Raw genomic sequence first — 18,467 nt, 5'->3', positions numbered from 1 at the left:
GCCATGGCGGGCGTAGAGCTGGATATCTGCGGCGAAAGCGCCCAAACTCCCTCCCTCCTGGCGGCGACAGCTGGCTAGCCTGTCCCTACTCTGGTCAGGGAATGGTGGCTGCCCGAACCGCCTCTCCAAGGCCCCGGTCAAGGTCTCCAGGTTCCGCTGTTCTCCCGGGGTCAGATCCAGGAGCACCTGCAGCGCATTTCCCTCCAGCGCCAGGGCAAGATGAGTGGCGGCTTCCTCGCTGCTCCAACCACCATGCCACACTGCCAACTGGAACTGGGCAAGATATGGCTCCAGGAGCGTCTCTCCATTGAACTTGGGCACCTTCGCTGGTGTTCTTGGCATGGCAGTGGAACGGGGCAGGATGGCCCCAACATCCACCTGTGGGGACGCCCCAGGTAGGTCAGGTTGGATGTCCACAGCTATGGCTGTGTGTTCTGTGGTTCCACTCCCGGCCTCTAGGGGGCGACAAGGCCGTGGCACACTGGACCCATCAGCGTGGGACGACGTTCTTGCCCTGGAACGCTCCATCTTCAGCCTACGTTTCTCCAGGTGTAGCTGAGTCCTCTTAATGGTCTCTTCAAGATCTGCGATTTCTTCCTCCATCCTGCGTGGTTGCGCCATCCCACTTCTGACACCAATGTGACGATGGCGCTAGGGGTCTATATTGGAGTGGATGCGTAATAATCGGACGCAGAGAAGAAGACCTTTTTATCCTGTGTCCCATACACCGCTCGACTACAGGTTTTATTACTACACCACCAATCACATGTGAATGCCAACAACAAGTCATTAACTCACATACAATTCACAGTTATGGCAACAACGATAACTTATAGTTACTAATATCCATACATCATCCACTGACAAACCTAATTGACAGAACAACAACACTCAACTCAAACATGCATACAACATTAACCAAACATGAAACAAGTATGTGAATTGCGCCACCCACAATCCTTTGCGCCAACAGCGCGAGTTAACACGCGACCAATCCGTGGGTCGCTACAATAGTGTACATCGGTGGCTTTCAGTGCAAGGCTCCAAACCTCTACCAAAGGAGCTTGAGGAGTTTGTGCAGAGCTCAGGTGAGCATGGGGTTGTCTTAATGTCCCTGGGAACACTAGTTCAAGGCTTACCTTTGGAAATAACCAATGAGATTGCTGCAGCTTTTGCCCAGCTTCCTCAGAAGGTCATATGGAGGCATCAAGGTGAGCGACCAACGACATTAGGTAACAACACCATGTTAATGAAGTGGATTCCCCAAAACGACCTTCTGGGCCACCCAAAGGTCAAGGTCTTTGTGGCCCATGGTGGAACCAATGGGGTCTATGAATCCATGTATCATGGAGTACCTATTGTGGGCTTGCCACTTCTGTTTGACCAGTTTGAAAATCTCTTAAGAATGGAGACACTTTTGTGTCTTCATCCACACTTGAATTGGGTGCTGCTAAGGTGCTAAAAGTCACTAAGCTCACGAGCCAGAACTTTCTAGAAGCTATTCAAGATGTCCTACATGACCCCTCCTACAAGAACAACATGCAACAACTTTCTTGTCTTCATCGGGACACTGCCCTCTATTGGATTGAATATGTCATAAGGCATAAAGGAGCTGCCCATTTGCGTACAGAGTCCTATCAGATGCCTTGGTACTCATATCATTCCCTTGATGTGATCAGTTTCCTACTGGCTATTTTGTTTCTGTTGGCAACCCTTACAGTGGGATCTATCCACTTTTTTTGTTTCAAATCATGCAGGAAACTGAAAACAAAAAAATATAAAGAATAGGTCCTTTTTTAACACTAGGAAAGTGTCCAAAATGCATTTGGTAAATAAGTTGATTTGTCAGCATTGTGACTTCAGATCAATTTAATGAAACATTATTCATACATTCGTATACAACTGAACTGTAAAAAGGTATTCATATTTACTATAGTCATTGTTGTTGATTTATAGCTTAATTTATAAGATATTGATACACCGGATGTATATACCATGTAAACAATTTGTTTATCATACTTAAAGTATTTCAAAAAAAAATGTAACCCAGTGTCAATATATAATCATGTTTTTAAATGATTAATGAACTATTATTAAGATGCTGAGAAATGTAACTTGCAGTCACTGAAATCAAATAAAAAACTAACATCGCAGTTTATACAAATTTTGTAAGCATAAAGTATATGTGACCCATGACGAATCCAGTTAAAATGTATCAAAAACGAATAGCCTACATCCAAATCCTCAAAAAGAAATTACTAGGGGGAAAGAGAGAGAATATTCACAACATGTGCTATTAAAACCTTTTAAAGATGATTTTCACAGCTCCATCAGAAGGGGGATTTTCATGATGTGTCCATCCAAGAGTTGAGTTCAGCTATGTTAACAATCCTCCATCCCCACGCTGTTTTCATTTGAATGATGTCATCCGTCCTCAGTTGAATGATGTCATCTGTCCTCAGTTGAATGATGTCATCTGTCCTCAGTTGAATGATGTAATCTGTCCTCAGATGAAAAATGTAAGGCTAAATATAAGGTATTGTACAACAAACTGGAGACAACACGTATTGATTATAATCTGCATTACAGTTCCATTGATTGTTCATACACTATAAAACAATAAAAGCAAATGTGGCAAAAGTCCAATTAAAGAGATGGGAGTGTTGTAAATGCATACTTCGTTTTTTGTTTATATGGAAAGGTTAATGAATATCACTAAATCACTATGATGTTCTACAAATAGAGACTGCAGACCAAATGTGGTCCCCGTAGGCCCAGGTAGGCCTGGAAAGCGGGTAGTGCCTTGGGCCCCAGCAGGGTTTAGCATGTGTGAGGCCAGGACCTGGCCAACCTCCCCTGGAGATACCAGCTAAACAACTAGCATAATCACCCACCCTCAGTTACTGAGTAGCTTTTGCTGTGTGTGTTTCTCTCTATTTGTGTCAGGCACTGGCAGTGTCTTACCTGATACAAGCCGTCAGAACACCAACAGATAGGTATGTTCTCTATAATGTAAAGGGAGTCAGATGGCTGAGTGCCAAACTACGTTGTGTCCCTGTACTTACTTTTCAGGACACACGTGTGTGTATGTGTGTGCATGCATGTGTTTGTGTGCACAGGTGTGTGTGTGCTCGTGGTTTTGTGTGTGTATCCATAAGACTGTCCATGAATGTGTGTGCGAGTGTGCGAGTGTGCAAGTGTGTGTGTAAGTATCAACTCTCAACTTTCAGCATGTTTTCTGGCAGGTACAAGCAGAGCTGGACTGTAAACAGACTTCTATTAATAGTCAGCAGAGGGTGGGACTTTGGAAAGCAGTCAGGCTGCCAGGCAGACAAGCAGACAGGCAGGGAGACTTTTAGACAGGCATATAGGCAAACATTTAGACAGGCAGACAGGAAAACATTTAGACAGACAGACTTGTAGACAGGCAGGTTGGAGATTAAGCTTTTGTTGAGGCAGACAGACAGACAGACTGGCAGGAACACAGGCGGACTTGTATCGAGGCAGACAGACAGGTATTTAAACAGGCAGACGCTAGCAGAGAAATAAACAGACAGGCAGCACTAGAGGTTGTGAAATTAACCTCCAGTTGACAGAAGTGAGAAGACAGGCACACCAGAGACAAGGTAATCCATAGACTCTGTGATCTAATCATTATTTGTGTTGGTTATCCAAGAATATTGGTCCAGGGATGTAGAATTCAGCATCCAGCATCAAACTTCAAGATTCCAGAGATCCCGAAATTTAGAGTTTCAGAACAAAGAAACCAGAATTCCATAATCCAGAGGCCATGGCAGAGAAGACAGACCAGAGAGGTCCCGGTGAGCAGCCTGGGCATACTGACCCAGAGGAGCAGGGTGGGCCACAGCCTGGACATGTTGACCCAGAGGAGCAGGGTGGGTCCCAGCCTGGACATGTTGACCCAGGGGAGCAGGGTGGGTCCCAGCCTGGACGTGTTGACCCAGGGGAGCAGGGTGGGTCCCAGCCTGGACGTGTTGACCCAGGGGAGCAGGGTGGGTCCCAGCCTGGGCTGGATCCCCAGGAGCAGGGCTTGGAGGAGTCGGAGTCCGTGTGCCCGGGCTGCCAGGCGGCGGGGGCTCTGGTTCTCCCCTGCGGACACCGTCTCTGCCAGGTCTGCGTGGAGCTGTGTCAGAGAGAGCTGGGAGGCCAGGGAGGCTGCACTGTCTGCTACGGACGCAACCTGCTGGACTGTGTCCTCAACCGCCTGCTGGACTCCTTGTTCCAGGGGCAGTCCCGAAGGCCGGGGAGGGGCGGGAGGTCCGGGGAGGCTGGGGGGCAGTGTCCAGAGCACGGGGAGATGTTCAGCATGTTCTGCATGGAGGAGGAGGAGCTGGTGTGCTCAGAGTGTCAGAGGGAGGAACACGAGGAGCACGAATGTTGCTCCGTAGAGGACGCGGCGCTGGACTGCAAGGTAAGACAGTAGATGGATGGATGGATGAAAAGAAAGACTGAAAAGGATTGATGAGAGAAAGGATCAGTCTTGACCTCTCATGTTGTCTCTCATGCTCCTCTCCTCTCCTGTCATCTCCTCTCCTTACATCCCATCATCTCCTCTCCTGTCATCTCCTCTCCTTACATCCCATCATCTCCTGTCATCTCCTCTCCTTACATCCTATCATCTCCTCTCCTGTCATCTCCTCTCCTTACATCCCATCATCTCCTGTCATCTCCTCTCCTTACATCCCATCATCTCCTCTCCTGTCATCTCCTCTCCTTACATCCCATCATCTCCTGTCATCTCCTCATCTTACATCCCATCATCTCCTCTCCTGTCATCTCCTCTCCTTATATCCCATCATCTCCTCTCCTGTCATCTCCTCTCCTTATATCCCATCATCTCCTCTCCTGTCATCTCCTCTCCTTATATCCCATCATCTCCTCTCCTGTCATCTCCTCTCCTTACATCCTATCATCTCCTGTCATCTCCTCTCCTTATATCCCATCATCTCCTCTCCTGTCATCTCCTCTCCTTACATCCCATCATCTCCTGTCATCTCCTCATCTTACATCCCATCATCTCCTCTCCTGTCATCTCCTCTCCTTATATCCCATCATCTCCTCTCCTGTCATCTCCTCTCCTTACATCCCATCATCTCCTGTCATCTCCTCATCTTACATCCCATCATCTCCTCTCCTGTCATCTCCTATCCCTACATCCCATCATCTCCTCTCCTCTCATCAACTTTCCTTACACCCCCTCATCTCCCCTCCTGTCATCCCCTCTCCTCTCTTCTTTTCTCAGAGGGAGTTGCAGTCCTCTCTCAGGCCTCTCCAGAGCAAGCTGGATTCGCTGAACACTGCCTTGCACACCAGCCAGGCCATAGCCCAGCATATCAAGGTACTACCCAGCTAACAAAATCAAGTTCCAGGACATGACGTGTTTGTTATTTTAGTCTCCATAAAGTCATGGTTACGTACCTGTGGTGTCAGCTGGTGAAAGTTATGCCCCAAGTCTATTCAGGACATAGAAATGTGGGGGCCTCTGAATGTCCTAATGTCATCCTTTTAGTAATGTTATAAACATTTCCTGAACATACACACGATTAGATCCCGTATTGGTACTGTAAGTAACGTAATGAGGATGACCTCAAATAAAATGTCACGATGTACAAGAAATGTACCTAACACATTTGTAACGTTCCTTAAGGTCTTACAGAGTGTACTGAATGTCACAGCCTGTTTGGGACGTTATAGGTCACGTTTCTTAATAGCTGGGTAAACACACACTAGCAAGACCATAGCCCAGTACCTCAAGGCATGGATCACACAACACAATTCCATTTGCTGAAAACAAGATGGCTTCCCAAAACACACCTGGCGGTTAGGCACACAGAGGCAGTCTCGATCGCCTAGGATACTGTGCCACTCCCCCTTGTCTCCACGCGCACCTGTAGAACCAATCAGAGCATGCGGAGCGCGTGGTGGGGGAGGAGTTTGAGAAGCTGCACCATTTCCTCAGAGACGAAGAGGCGGCTTTGATGTCTTCAATAAAAGAGGAGGAGGAAGAGAAGAGCCGGAAGATGAAGGAGAGGATGGAGAGAATCATGGATGACATCGCGTGTCTGACAGACGCCATCAGGGAGACGGAAGAGGCCATGGCTGTTGAAGATGTGATCTTCTTAAAGGTACAGTCCCACCATTTTAAAGGTACAGTGGTCCCCCTTTTAAAGGGACAGTACCCTACCTTCACAGGTACAATGACCTCTCCCATGTTATCGGGAGAGATATGCTAACCTGCAACTGTCTATTCTGTTCTTTTCCTTACAGAATTTCAAGAAGACTTCTGAGAGGTGGGTGTGTCAGGCCAATCTCTGGGTTATTCTGTATGTAAATATAGTCATACTCAGCTAGTTGGAGATAAAGCCTGTCTGTGTACAGTCATTTTCACTACTACTTTCAACCTAGACAGGTCAGCTAGGCTACCTATGCTTAACCTACAGTGTGTGAACTAAAGCTGGCCACGCTAACCCTGTGTGCACTAGGACCCAGTTGAGCGTGGAGGAACCAGAGGTGGTGTCTGGGTCTCTGCTGGACCTGGCCCAGCACCTGGGCTGCATCCGGTACCACGCCTGGGAGAACATGCAGAACCTGGTGCACTACAGTAAGAGCAGGCCCAGCGATGAACGATCACGTCTGCGCCACTTGTTTGTTTACTTTTTGTTAGATTTTATAGGCATCTGTCGTCATTTCTCCTTGTATTGGTTGTTTGTTTATTCATTCTTGTTTTATTCTTTCTTTCTGACAATCCATGTCTGTTTTCTTTGTCTCTATCCCTCACTCTGCTTCTCCCTCTCTACCCTCCGTCACCCTCCTCTCTTTCCCTCCTTCTCCTTTCCTCCCACTCTCTCTTTCCCTCGCTCCTCCTTCTCCATCCATCCATCCCTCCCTCACTCCCTCTCTGTCAATGCCCCAGCGCCGGTGACTCTGGACCCAAACACAGCCGACGCATGCCTGAGCGTGTCCGACAACCTGATCAGCGTGCGCTACAGTGAGGAGGAGGAGGAGGGGCGCCATCTCCCAGACAACCGCGAGAGATTCCGCTACCACGAGTGCGTCCTGGGCTCCGAGGCCTACAGCTCTGGCTCCCACAAGTGGGAGGTGGAGGTGGGAGAGAACAGCTGCTGGGCCCTGGGTGTGGCCCAGGACAACTTCCCCAGGAAGGAGTGGTTCCCCCCAGACCCGGAGAAGGGCCTGTGGGTGGTCTGCTTCACCGGGGGGCAGTACCGGGCCTGCAGCCCTACCGGCACCCCCCTCACCCTGAAGAAGAAGACCCAGAGAGTCAGGGTGCATCTGGACTGGGAACGGGCCAGACTCACCTTCTCGGACGCCAGCGATAACTCCATCATCTACTCGTTTAAACACAGGTTCACCAGGAGGGTGTTCCCTTACCTGTCCACCAGCTGCAGACGACACCCTCTGACCATCTCTGCTGGGAGGGTGTCTGTCTCGGCAGAGTAGCACACAGGGTGCCTGGGAGAAATGTGGAGAGATACCAAGGACAGTAGAAAACCCAACGGTATTATATGTGACTTTGGATAAAAGTGTCTGATAAATGAATACATTATTATTATTTTTATAAATGCATTTGGCATTTGCATTTAGAAGATGCTTTCATCCAATTTGTTTCCATTAATCTGTGTCTTATAGGGATGTTTCATAAGTATAGATGTCCTGTAAACATGTAGGGCATGTGGTATCTCTACAAGCTAGCTCTGCCTTAGTAACAGACAACATGCACTAGAATTCAAACGAGCAAGCCTGTGGGGCTGAAATATATTTATGCATATCTGGGAAGGTTTTATTTGTTGATAAGTTCATGTCATGACTGTCAGCCAATCAGATTTTAAGTCAGAGTTACTCGTTTGTATATCGTCTGCTGTGTACATAATAGTTTAAAGTCATGAAGCTATTTTTCTTTAGTGAAACCATTTCGATTTTGTATGTCTAATATGTCAAACACTGTATTTCATGTACCGCTACAAATAAATGTGCAGTCCCATTGAAATGCACTTTTCTGACTGCCATGCTGGTCAACGATTTGTCCATCTGCACCAGACTGCATTTAGCACATGGCCTTCCCCAGGGAACTAGATACCCTTCCTCTTTTCCTCCTCCCTCCCCTCTCTCCCTCCCTCTAGATCCATGGAATGTTGGCACGCAAACGTGTTTTTAACCTTTCAATAACAGCCCTTCCAGCAACCCCCCCCCCCCCACCACCACCACCACTCCCCCTTACACCCCCACCCCACTGCTATCAATCCCTGTGGGACCAACAATATCCTCCACTTGGCCCCTCCCGCTGCTAGGAGGAAATTAGACTAGCAGCGTTTCAAAACACTGCAGGCCCCAAAAGTTGAGCAACACCATTCAGTTTTGTTATGACTAAACGTCAATAAAGACAAGGAATTTATTTCCCCTCAAACTTTATTCAGGACATGCTCTTCATGATGCTTTCGGGACACAATTAAATATTTACAATGTTACACTGAGACAATAGAAAAAGACTGTTACTGGACCATTTTGCCTCAGGTGATAACTATAGACACACTCAAACAGGGTTCCACTAACAACACTGCAGGAGAACTGTACACTACTAATGCTGTTGGTTTCTGGGCTACAAAATAATGGCCGTTTTCTGAACCGGTAAAAGTACAAAGTACAAACATGAAAATGTTATCAAATGATATCCTTACAAACTAGACAAACAGCTTGTTAAAAAAAGTGTTAGAACCACTGTGGTCCACTGTGGTTACTAGGTAGAGGGGGTGGGGTTGGATAGAACGTGAGGGTTCTGAGCACCAGAGATTGGGTGTTTAAGACACACAGTGTGGGGAAAAAGCCGATGACTCGGACTAAGAACTAGGATTAGGGTCAAGGCCCAGGATCAGGACTAAGACCAGAACACTGTTTAAGCCTCTCTAGTATTTTCTACAGACATGTTGGAGCATTGATGAAACTCTTCTTCTGACTGACACGACAACGGCAAGGTTACGGCACTAGCATATGACGCCTCTGTCTCTCTCCGGGTTAACGTTTCTATGGTAACAGGATGGTACATACACATGTGGCAATGACATAAGTCCTTTAAGCATGAGGTTATCAAGTATGGTTGTTCTTCGTACTACCTAATGAGAACATTCATGGAGGGGAGGCAGAAGAGGAGGCGCAGCCTAAGTGCCAGAAGAATGGGAAAGTGGGAGAGAAAGTGAGAGAGAAAGTGAGGGAGAGACAGATTGAGAGAGAAAGTGAAAGAGAGACAGAGAGAGAAGAGAACAGAAGAGGATAGAGAGAGAGAGGGAGAGAGTCAGGAAGCAGTACTACTACAGTGTGAGAGGCATTCAGAGGTCTTAAAGGCGACCGTCCTATCTCCTGCTCATCGTCACCACCAGGTCACTGAAGCTGGACACAAGATGACCAGAGGACGAGGGGACTCTGGAGGTTGAAGCTGCATGCAATGCACATCAAGCAGTTTTATGGAGGTCGAACAGCTCTATGGAGATCTACTATAGGTGCTGAATGGTCTTATGATGGACTTAATGGATCTAGTGGATGGATCTATTGTTTTGCAATGAGATCTGGTTGGACTTGGGTTCTGCGTACAATAGGTGTAGGTGTTGTCATAGTAATGTTTCCATCACTTGACGGAAAAGTACCATATCTGTATTTATTTTTTAATTTTTTTAACCTGTTGGAATGTACAGTTTTAGAGGGTAACTGGGATTTTTTGCATTTCTTTGAGGACGGTTCAGGAAGCATGAAGGGCTGTTTCTGCTTCGCCTCCCTCATGTTCACCACTCACGACAGGGACGTGATGTTAGACCGGCCACCAGGGGGAGCTACGATGCGCTGGGTGGAGCGCCGTGGGATGTGGTCGTCTATCTGAGTTCCTGGAGATGAGAAGAAGAGGAGGAGTCAAAGAGTTAGGCCAGGAAATTGGAGCTAGATGAAAAAGCTAAAGTCACGGCAAAGGTTATGGACAGATTTGAAGCTATGGTCAGAGCAAACGCTCTGGATAAGAGCGTTTGCTAAATAACTAAATAACTAAATGTAATGTCAGAGACAGAATGAGAGAGGTTAGGGTCAGAACTAGGGTCATGGTCCAAGCCAGATCTATGAAGAGCGTATATAAACTAAAATGACATACTAAAAATACGTATTTTCATATTATTATATACATACTATTTTACAAGCAAAAATGCTTTAATAAATTATGAAATTAGTAAACTACAGAACATTTTCACTTTTATACACACAAATACAGAAGACAAAAAAAGTATTCATATTCAAGACAATATTCACTTCATATGCGAATGATCAATGCCCATCATATGGTGCCTAAGAATTTTGCACAGATATTTAGTTCATAAACACGCCAAGCCATTCAGAATCAGCAGCTCTTACCAGACAGAGTGAACCCTGACTGGTGCAGGTTCCTGTTGGGGCCAGCGGGGACCTTCCCTGGGACCTGGGGCCCCCTGGTGGTGGGGGTGGGCGGCACCGACTTGGTCATGCTGATGACATCGTGGACCGGGCCATCATAGTTACCGCGGGGAACACCGCGGGCATCAGCCATCTGTCAGAGAGACACAGGGCATCAGGTCAGAGTTGAGGAGACTCGCAGTGAGGTCATGGGTCAAGAGAGAGGAGCAAGGTTCAGGGTCAAGTTCAGAGGTAGAATGTATGGGTTTTGGGGTAAGGGTCAAGTTCAACAAGAGTCAGACTTAGAGATCAGGAATGAGGATTTAGGGGTTAAGGTTAGAAGTCAGTCAAAGGGTCAACTTCAGAGAAGGAGTCATGGTGAGGGGTCAGGGGTTGAAGGTCGTACCTTGCTACGGGCTTTGATCCTCTTGTAAACGTAGTCGGGGAAGGCCTTGCTGGGGACGAAGCGTCCATAGCCCTCAGTGACGTTCAGCTTTCCACCTTCCAGAACAATCCGGCCCCCACTGATGACAACCACGGGCACCCCCCGACACTCCATTCCCTCAAAGATATTCATCTCCACCGTCTGCTCAATACACAAACGCAACCCGAAACACTTTTGTAATCATTTTCTTTGAGTCATGATAACATTGATTCCCCTTCATCTGAAAAGCACTTTAAACAAAGCAGGTTCTTCAGCTAACCAAGTGCCAGCTACTGCTTGCTAAAACAACATGGAAGTAAAGCTAAAATGGTTACTAAGAAAAAGAAAATAAAAAAGCTATAATAAACAGGTTGTTATGCTAGGCTAACCAGACGCTAACCAGGTTGTGGGTGGTGGCAGAGAAGGTCCTGGTCTCCTTGGTGTTCCAGATGACGATGTCGGCATCAGAGCCCACAGCAATGCGTCCCTTCCGGGGGTACAGGTTGAAGAGCTTGGCGGCGTTGGTGCTGGTCACTGCCACAAACTCGTTCTCATCCATTTTACCTGTTGCCTGGAAAGGAAACACATGTCACGACGAGCAGTTTGTACATGTCTACTGACTTGTGAGTACTGAGTGATACAACTGTATGTGTGTGTGTGTTTCAGTGTGTGTGTGTGTGTGTCTGCCGGCATACCACAGCCTTGTCCCAGACCACAGACAGTCTCTCCTCGATGCCGTTGGTTCCCTCTGGGATGAGGGTGAAGTTGTCCTTGCCTACGGCCTTCTGGGCCGTGGAGAAGGTGCTGTGGGCGCTCGCCGTCACCTGGAGGTCGCCGCTAGCAACCAGCAGACACACAGGAAGTGTTATCAGTCATGTCATGGTTACAGAGTGACATCACAAGGACACAGCCTCGGGACTGGTCCACCATGTGCTCGTGCAAGGTTAGGGTGAAATGAGAAAGTTGAGAAAGTAGTTCTGTGGAAAGGAAAGTTCACATCGACAGAGGCTTGGATTATACTCTAAATGGAGAGGACATGATGATATGTTTCCATTCTCAAAGGACAGCCGGATGCAAAAAGTTAAAGAAACACAGGGTTATGGGTAGATGCTAGGGTTATAGGTTGGTGTTAGAGTTGTAGATTAGGGTTAGAGTTGTAGGTTATGGTTATAGGAAATGGGTTGTGGGTCAAGGGTATGGCTCAGGGTTTTAGGTTAGGGTTGTGGGTTATGAACAACAGACTGTGGGTTGTGGAGTTTCTTACCAGGAAAGGAGGGAATTGAGGTATTCTGGGGTGCTGGGGTCAGTACTGAGGGGCGGGGACATAACAAAGGCAGCAGCTTTGGCCCAGTTCTTAGACCAATAGTGAGAACCGTCTGTTGCAAGACTGGCTGTGATTGGCTCCCCGTAGACAACCATTCCTGGAAATAAGGCAAGGGGAGCAGACCTTCTCATTACTCCAAATCCTTCTCGAACAAAGTCATACTCCAATGCTCATGTTCATAACAAATGTAAAACACAAGATAAAAACTAAAAGTTTTAATTTGGTGATTAGGTGATCACACATTGACACCTCAAGGCGGATTCTGGATCATAAACAGCCGAGTCGTCTCACCCTTCTTCCTAGCCTTGGCGATGACATCAGCAGCACTCTTGCTCATCACCTTGGTGACGTAGAGAGGGCAGTTGGCCTGCTTGGCAATGGTGATGGCACGATACACAGCCTCTGTCTCCACCTAGTGGATATCAGCATCATCAGAGCGTCAGGGTCACACAGAGGCCAACTAAAGCAGTCACGGGTCAGGGGTGGCCAGGGTGTTCTTACCTCTTCTGGGTGAGACAGAGAGTGTCCCTCGGGCCCAGTAATACCCAGTTCCAGAAGTTTCTTTTGCTCCTATGTGAAGAGAAAGAGAAAGAGAGAGAAAGAGAGAGAGAGAGAGAGAGAGAGAGAGAGAGAGGGAGAGAGAGAGAGAGAGAGAGAGAGAGAGAGAGAGAGAGAGAGAAAGAGAGAGAGAGAGAGAGAGAGAGAGAGAGAGAGAGAGAGAGAGAGAGAGAGAGAGAGAGAGAGAGAGAGAGAGAGAGAGAGAAAGAAAGAAAGAAAAAAAAAGAAAAGGGGAAATGGGTTAGAAGAAAGACTGTAGAGAGAGTCCTTTGTATCCAAACAGCAGCTAGTGTGTTGGGGTCAAGGGTGAAATGCTAGGGCAGCTTGATCCCCACCTCATCAACGATGTCGCCGTTCTCCGCGTGGACCTGAGCGATGGCACCAAGATCACGCATGATGCTGAACATCTCATACATCTGCAACAGTGAGGACAGGTCATTCTGCTGAACACATCATCCATCTTTCCCTTTCTTTATATTCCTCTGCACTACATCCTTGGGCGTGTGACTATGGCGCAGTTTAAATGTGAAATATTCTTGTTATTCCATCTGCAACAGTGAGGAGGATCGTCCTCTGCTGTTTATCACATGGTACGTTACTGTCATATGTTGTCTATGTTGTGTTTGTTGAACCTGCCTGGGAGTCGGAGCTCTGGTATTTGTCCTTGTACGTCATGAAGACCAGGAAGGAATTGACGCCTGCAACAGATCATGGTTCCGAGGTTACGGTGGGTTTACGGAGGTTATGTTTTTCACTGAAATGTATTATTTTATGCATGCACTTCCTCAAGGTCTCAAAACCATCCCTCCTAAAAAGGGGATCCTTAAAATCCTTGCTAGTCATCAATGTAATTGCTGCAGGGTGTTACTAAAGCTCTGTTTACTGCTATAACATGCTACAACCCTGCTATTGCTGGTCGTGATAGTAGAAATTGATAAATTAGAGTGAGAAAGAGAGGGAAAGAGGAACAAACTGGGAGAAAGATAGATAGGGCAAGAGAAAGGACAACAAAGAGAAAAAGAGAGTGCAAGAAAGAGACAGCGGGAGGCAGGGAAAGAAAGGGAGAGAGAGTGGCAGAGAGAAAGAGAGCGGGGGTGGCAGGGTAGAGGGAGAGATAAGGGCCAGGGTGCAGAGATGCCGGCCCATGTTGTGCTGGGTAGCCTGTCTCTGTAGATTAGAGAGACTGAGCTTCATCTTAGTGTGCCCCAGAGATGTCCCTTCAGCCTCACTCACCCTCGTCACACACAGGGAAGCCTGCGTCAACACACACACACACACACACAGGCACACACACAGGCACACACACACACAGGCACACAGGCACACACACAGGCACACACACAGGCACACACACACACAGGCACACAGGCACACACACAGGCACACACACAGGCACACACACACACATAGGCACACGCACACAGGCGTACCCACATGCACACAGGCATACACACACACACACACACACACACAGGCATACACACACGTACACACTCGCCTTGGTCCTTGACCAAACTCTCCAACTCTTCAAACATCCCCTCGTGCCAGCGTGTGATATCCATGTGCAGGGAGTAGTCGCAGCACGACCTCTTGTCAGCGATATCCCTCCACTGTTCGTAGGCCACCAGCAGGCTGGAGCCTGGCTCAGGCTGCACGTGATCAACTAGAGGACAGGAGAGAGGAGAGGACATAATCCGGTCAAGCACACTAATGATCTAGTTAGTACATTGATGCGAACACGGTCGAACCAGCGGTCAAGCAACCCCAAAGCTCAAGTACACTATGGTCACCCACACAGTCCCAGAACACCCATAAGGTTGGATGCTGGGACAAGGCTGAGGGCTAGGTTTTATCACAAGGTCAGGGATGTCAGTAGGGGCTTACGGATCATGGTGGTGCCTCCGGCCAGCGCTGCCTTGGTGCCGTGGTAGAAGTCGTCCGCGGGGCTCATGCCCAGGTGTGGAGCCTGCAGTCGGGTGTTGGCGTCGATGCCCCCCGGGATGACGATGTGTCCGTAGGCATCAACCGTCTTCACGCCCCCTGGAACAATCAGGTTCTCTCCTATCTGCCTGTGGAATCACTGCCATGTTACAGTCTATGGTAATTGCTGTCTTGTATTTGATTAGAGCTGCTGTATTTGTGTCTATTGCAACTACTGTTATAAAGTCTATTACAACTGCTGTATTAAAGTATCAACGGATGTGTTATAGTATATTACAACTGTTGTATTAGAGTGTATTACGACGGCTGTATTATTGTATGTGTGCGAAGGCAAACACCAGGTGTAGCGTGATTGAAGAGTGAAACAAGGGCGTCGCCTACTTGATGACACCGTCCTCCACGTAGATGTCGGCGTAGAAGGACTGGTCGTCGTTGACGATCTTGCCTCCTTTGATGATGAGGCGATCATTCTGGAGACGGAGGGGGGGGGGGACAACAGAGTTGGACTGAGTTAGGAAGGGTGGAGCAGGGGAGAGGCTGTTGTCATGGAGATAGACAGCTAGGCTGATCCCCTTGGTGGCGAGTGATTCCTGGGAGGGGGGGGGTGTCACTATGAGGTCACATGATCATGAAGATGTGTAGTGTTCATAAAGAGACACAGTGCAAAGACAAGAGGCTGTTGACGATGCATTAAAACACCCGTTAGCTCCATCAGAGGAGTATAGGCTCTCCCCTGGACTCAGTGCGGACAGTGCAAGGCCGTGGTTCTGTGGCTGGGCTGTGCTGTGGTTCCTGAGGCCATGCTGAGAGGACGATGGGTTAAGATGTGAGGAGGAATGACAGACGCCCACGGAAGAGGGAGAACCGGAGGAATGTGGTGGTGGTGGTGGGGGGGGGGGTTGTCATGGGCTACAGGGGGGGGTTGTCATGGGCTACAGGGGGGCTCTAAAGCATGGGTGAAGCTTAGGTTAGCTCTGTCTGCACACTGTGCAACAGCAGTTCTGGGGTTTTGCTGACTTTGTAACAAAGTATTCTGTAGAACGATTTTGAGTGGATAGGACATATCTGGATTTGAAATTCAACGATTTCAAACGTCCAGAGATTCATTAAATTACATTGCATGTCGTTATAGTTCTTTGAGTTGTTAAAGATGGGGTTAGGCCTTTTCATCAACGTAGGTCGGATGTGGTTTCGGTAGTGCATGGTAATAGGCCTATATACCCCGGTTCTTCGAACAAAGAGAGACTTATTCCGGTAGAGAAGAAAGTGGGTCACCCGGGTAGATGAGCGGGGCAGGCCACTGTGCCAAATTGAGCGGAAGGGAATCGGTTCGCGAGCCTCCCCGTGATAACTACGCCCAGTCCCGGGCAAGACACTACTGTTCGCTTGGCTGAACCGGCGAGTCTGCGAGACGAGCCAAGCCCTTAATAGCCGGCACGGCCCCGTGCTGCCTGTCTAGGCCACGAGATACTCAGACGCTGCAGGACTAGCGCTGTGTGTGCTGCTGTCTCTGCGTCGCTCAGACTCAATAGAAGCGTGACATTGCAATAGCCTCCAACTACAGCTTGCACTATGTTTGACTAGCAAAGATGCTAAAAAAGGTTAAAAAAATGCATTCCATTCAAATGACTATGACTGACGAGCCGCTGAACGAACAATGCTCTTTTAGGAGTGCCGCCATGATCAGTTGCAATAGCCTATTCGATATGGGACAAAAGATTCCGCCAGAGATATTTGATAATTCACTCCATGTGCACTACCATTGCAATCTCTAAATCATACATGAACTGTTGCACGGTTACCTACCGACAATCGAGGGATGCTTTTCTTGCCTTGGAAAGACATGCCGGCCGGTGCGCGGAACCTGTGATTTCCGACGTTAGAGCCACGAGATTGAATGGCTACCCGGTATCGCGTGTGCACTGCTGGTGGTGGGATTCAGGGCTAACGTCAAACGTCTCTCACAGTATTGCCAACTCAGCTCGAGAGCAACAGACAACGTTACCGTATTCTCCGTTTATTTTGGATGGGCTGTGCCACCAGTCCTCGCGCTTACTGAGCCCCCTCCCTTCCGTTGTGTCTCCCCGCTGACCATCTGCCTCGTTAATATTCTACACGCGTTCCGGGGGCGAGGCGGGACCGACTCAAAAGGCTTGGCTCTCAACACTGATTTGATAGTAGCCCGCAACATCCACGCCGGAGGGAGACGCAGCCGTATTGTTTGGACTCTAGAGAGTGAATAAACCCTTTAATCCTCGTCTTTGTTGGCAAAGCTTCAGCTTTGGTTGTTATAATAAATCAATAACATTCAATATGAGTTTGTTCCCACAAAACGTCATTATCTGACGGGCTGTAAAGTAAATCTTTACTTTATTAGAATTTACAAAGTTTTAATAAAAAATATGAATACACAATCTGTCATCATATACAATTTACCTCTCGCTTGCCATTGTGGGTGCGGTTGTGTCCAGTGGGATAAACGATGGTTTGGCCCCGGGAACACGAGACGGCGTCGAACCGGGATGCTCGACTCGGTTTCTCACTGACTGACGAGAAGTTGCTCACGCTGCTGGTGTCACTGAAAGTGTCCGAGTGGCACCTGTCCTCCTGGCGAGTCCTGACATGCCGTCTCTGGGTGTTTGGGCTGAACGACTCGAAATTTAATGTTTTGTTCTCGTAGGCGCCCTCCACGTTACAGAACATTCCACCGAACTTGACTCTGGGCTTTGGACTGTCGGTCCCCAGTTTGGAAAGCAAAGATCCTTCGTCATCATCCTGGGGCATCGGTCTCCTCTCTGCCATCGCCAGACGTTCTTCTTTTAGAGGACAGTGAGCAATGTAGTAACGTATACAAAAATACCCTAAATCTAACCTAAGAAGCACTATCTTACCCTCAGACTGAGTTAATCACCGTGGTGGCAGCTCTCTAAACCAAGTCGACCTCTGTCTTCAGTCGAGGACCGTTCTGTGAACGGGAGCTGTCCAGTGGGGCGTGGTGCTGAAACCTTCACATGACTTCGCACAGGGAGAGGGACCGGAGAGAGACAGGCGGCCCGGGGGCTGGCTGGGTGCACGTCGGCATGAAATGTGCTTCCTTCAGTCACTATCACAAGATTGAACTACCCCACCCCCACCCTGACAGTAGGTCTTCACTCCAGACTAGACTGGTGCGATTTGTGCCCATTTCACTGGTGGAACTTTCACTTCTCTCTTGAGGGAAATGCTCAGAAAGGCTTTGTTTGGACTTAATGTATAAAACCTTAGCTTGGGTGTAGGATGTAGGGTACATTGTAGTGTAGTAGCATGTAGTTCTCTAGGATGTAGGGCACTTTGTCGTGTGGTAGCATGTAGGGCCCTAGGATGTAGGGTACATTGAAGTGTAGTAGCATTTAGTGCCTTAGGATGTAGGATACATTGTAGTGTAGTAGCATGTAGGGCCCTAGGATGTAGGGTACATTGTCGTGTAGTAGCATGTAGGGCCCTAGGATGTAGGGTACATTGTGGTGTAGTAGCATGTAGGGCCCTAGGATGTAGGGTACATTGTCGTGTAGTAGCATGTAGGGCCCTTGGAAGTATAATCTATCTAACCCTCCCAAACCCTTCTGAAGTATACATTTTGACTGGGTTCCAAACTGGTACTTCCAACAAGTAAACAAAGAGACAGGCTGACATGTCTGGCGGTCGAAAACATCCCGTCCCACCTCCACATCCTCACCCAGCAGTGAAGGCCTGTCTCCAGGGCCTTGATCTGGACACGGCCACAAGCAACCAGCCTTCCAC

The 18,467-nt window shown here is 48.2% G+C and overlaps 2 protein-coding genes across 3 annotated transcripts; one reads left to right on the top strand and one right to left on the bottom strand.

Annotated features, from left to right (window-relative positions):
* The first annotated feature begins 3,273 nt into the window (after positions 1 to 3,273).
* LOC124476063 (E3 ubiquitin-protein ligase TRIM39) lies at positions 3,274 to 8,039 on the top strand. The gene is made up of 6 exons (XM_047033056.1): positions 3,274 to 4,432; positions 5,264 to 5,359; positions 5,916 to 6,146; positions 6,289 to 6,311; positions 6,504 to 6,622; positions 6,935 to 8,039. Exons 1-6 carry the CDS (start codon positions 3,791 to 3,793, stop codon positions 7,477 to 7,479), a joined length of 1,656 nt encoding a protein of 551 aa, XP_046889012.1. The 5' UTR covers positions 3,274 to 3,790; the 3' UTR covers positions 7,480 to 8,039.
* A 404-nt stretch (positions 8,040 to 8,443) lies between these two features.
* On the bottom strand, positions 8,444 to 17,489 carry dpysl4 (dihydropyrimidinase like 4). 2 transcript variants are annotated; one of them, XM_047033130.1, is made up of 14 exons: positions 17,124 to 17,489; positions 15,069 to 15,157; positions 14,631 to 14,815; positions 14,245 to 14,409; positions 13,383 to 13,444; positions 13,082 to 13,162; positions 12,690 to 12,758; positions 12,480 to 12,600; positions 12,129 to 12,285; positions 11,560 to 11,701; positions 11,265 to 11,435; positions 10,847 to 11,026; positions 10,423 to 10,594; positions 8,444 to 9,908 (listed from the first exon to the last, which is right to left on the bottom strand). In XM_047033130.1, exons 1-14 carry the CDS (start codon positions 17,487 to 17,489, stop codon positions 9,817 to 9,819), a joined length of 2,052 nt encoding a protein of 683 aa, XP_046889086.1. In that variant the 3' UTR covers positions 8,444 to 9,816. The 2 variants fall into 2 exon arrangements, with proteins under 2 accessions (XP_046889086.1, XP_046889087.1); XM_047033131.1 differs by lacking the exon at positions 17,124 to 17,489 and adding an exon at positions 16,494 to 16,768.
* Between the last annotated feature and the right edge of the window lie 978 nt (positions 17,490 to 18,467).

This window comes from Hypomesus transpacificus, chromosome 13 (assembly GCF_021917145.1).
Source record: "Hypomesus transpacificus isolate Combined female chromosome 13, fHypTra1, whole genome shotgun sequence".
Classification (NCBI taxonomy): Eukaryota; Metazoa; Chordata; class Actinopteri; order Osmeriformes; family Osmeridae; genus Hypomesus; species Hypomesus transpacificus.
The sequence above is the reverse complement of the archived record's forward strand: the minus strand, read 5'-3'. Positions and strand labels throughout refer to the sequence as shown.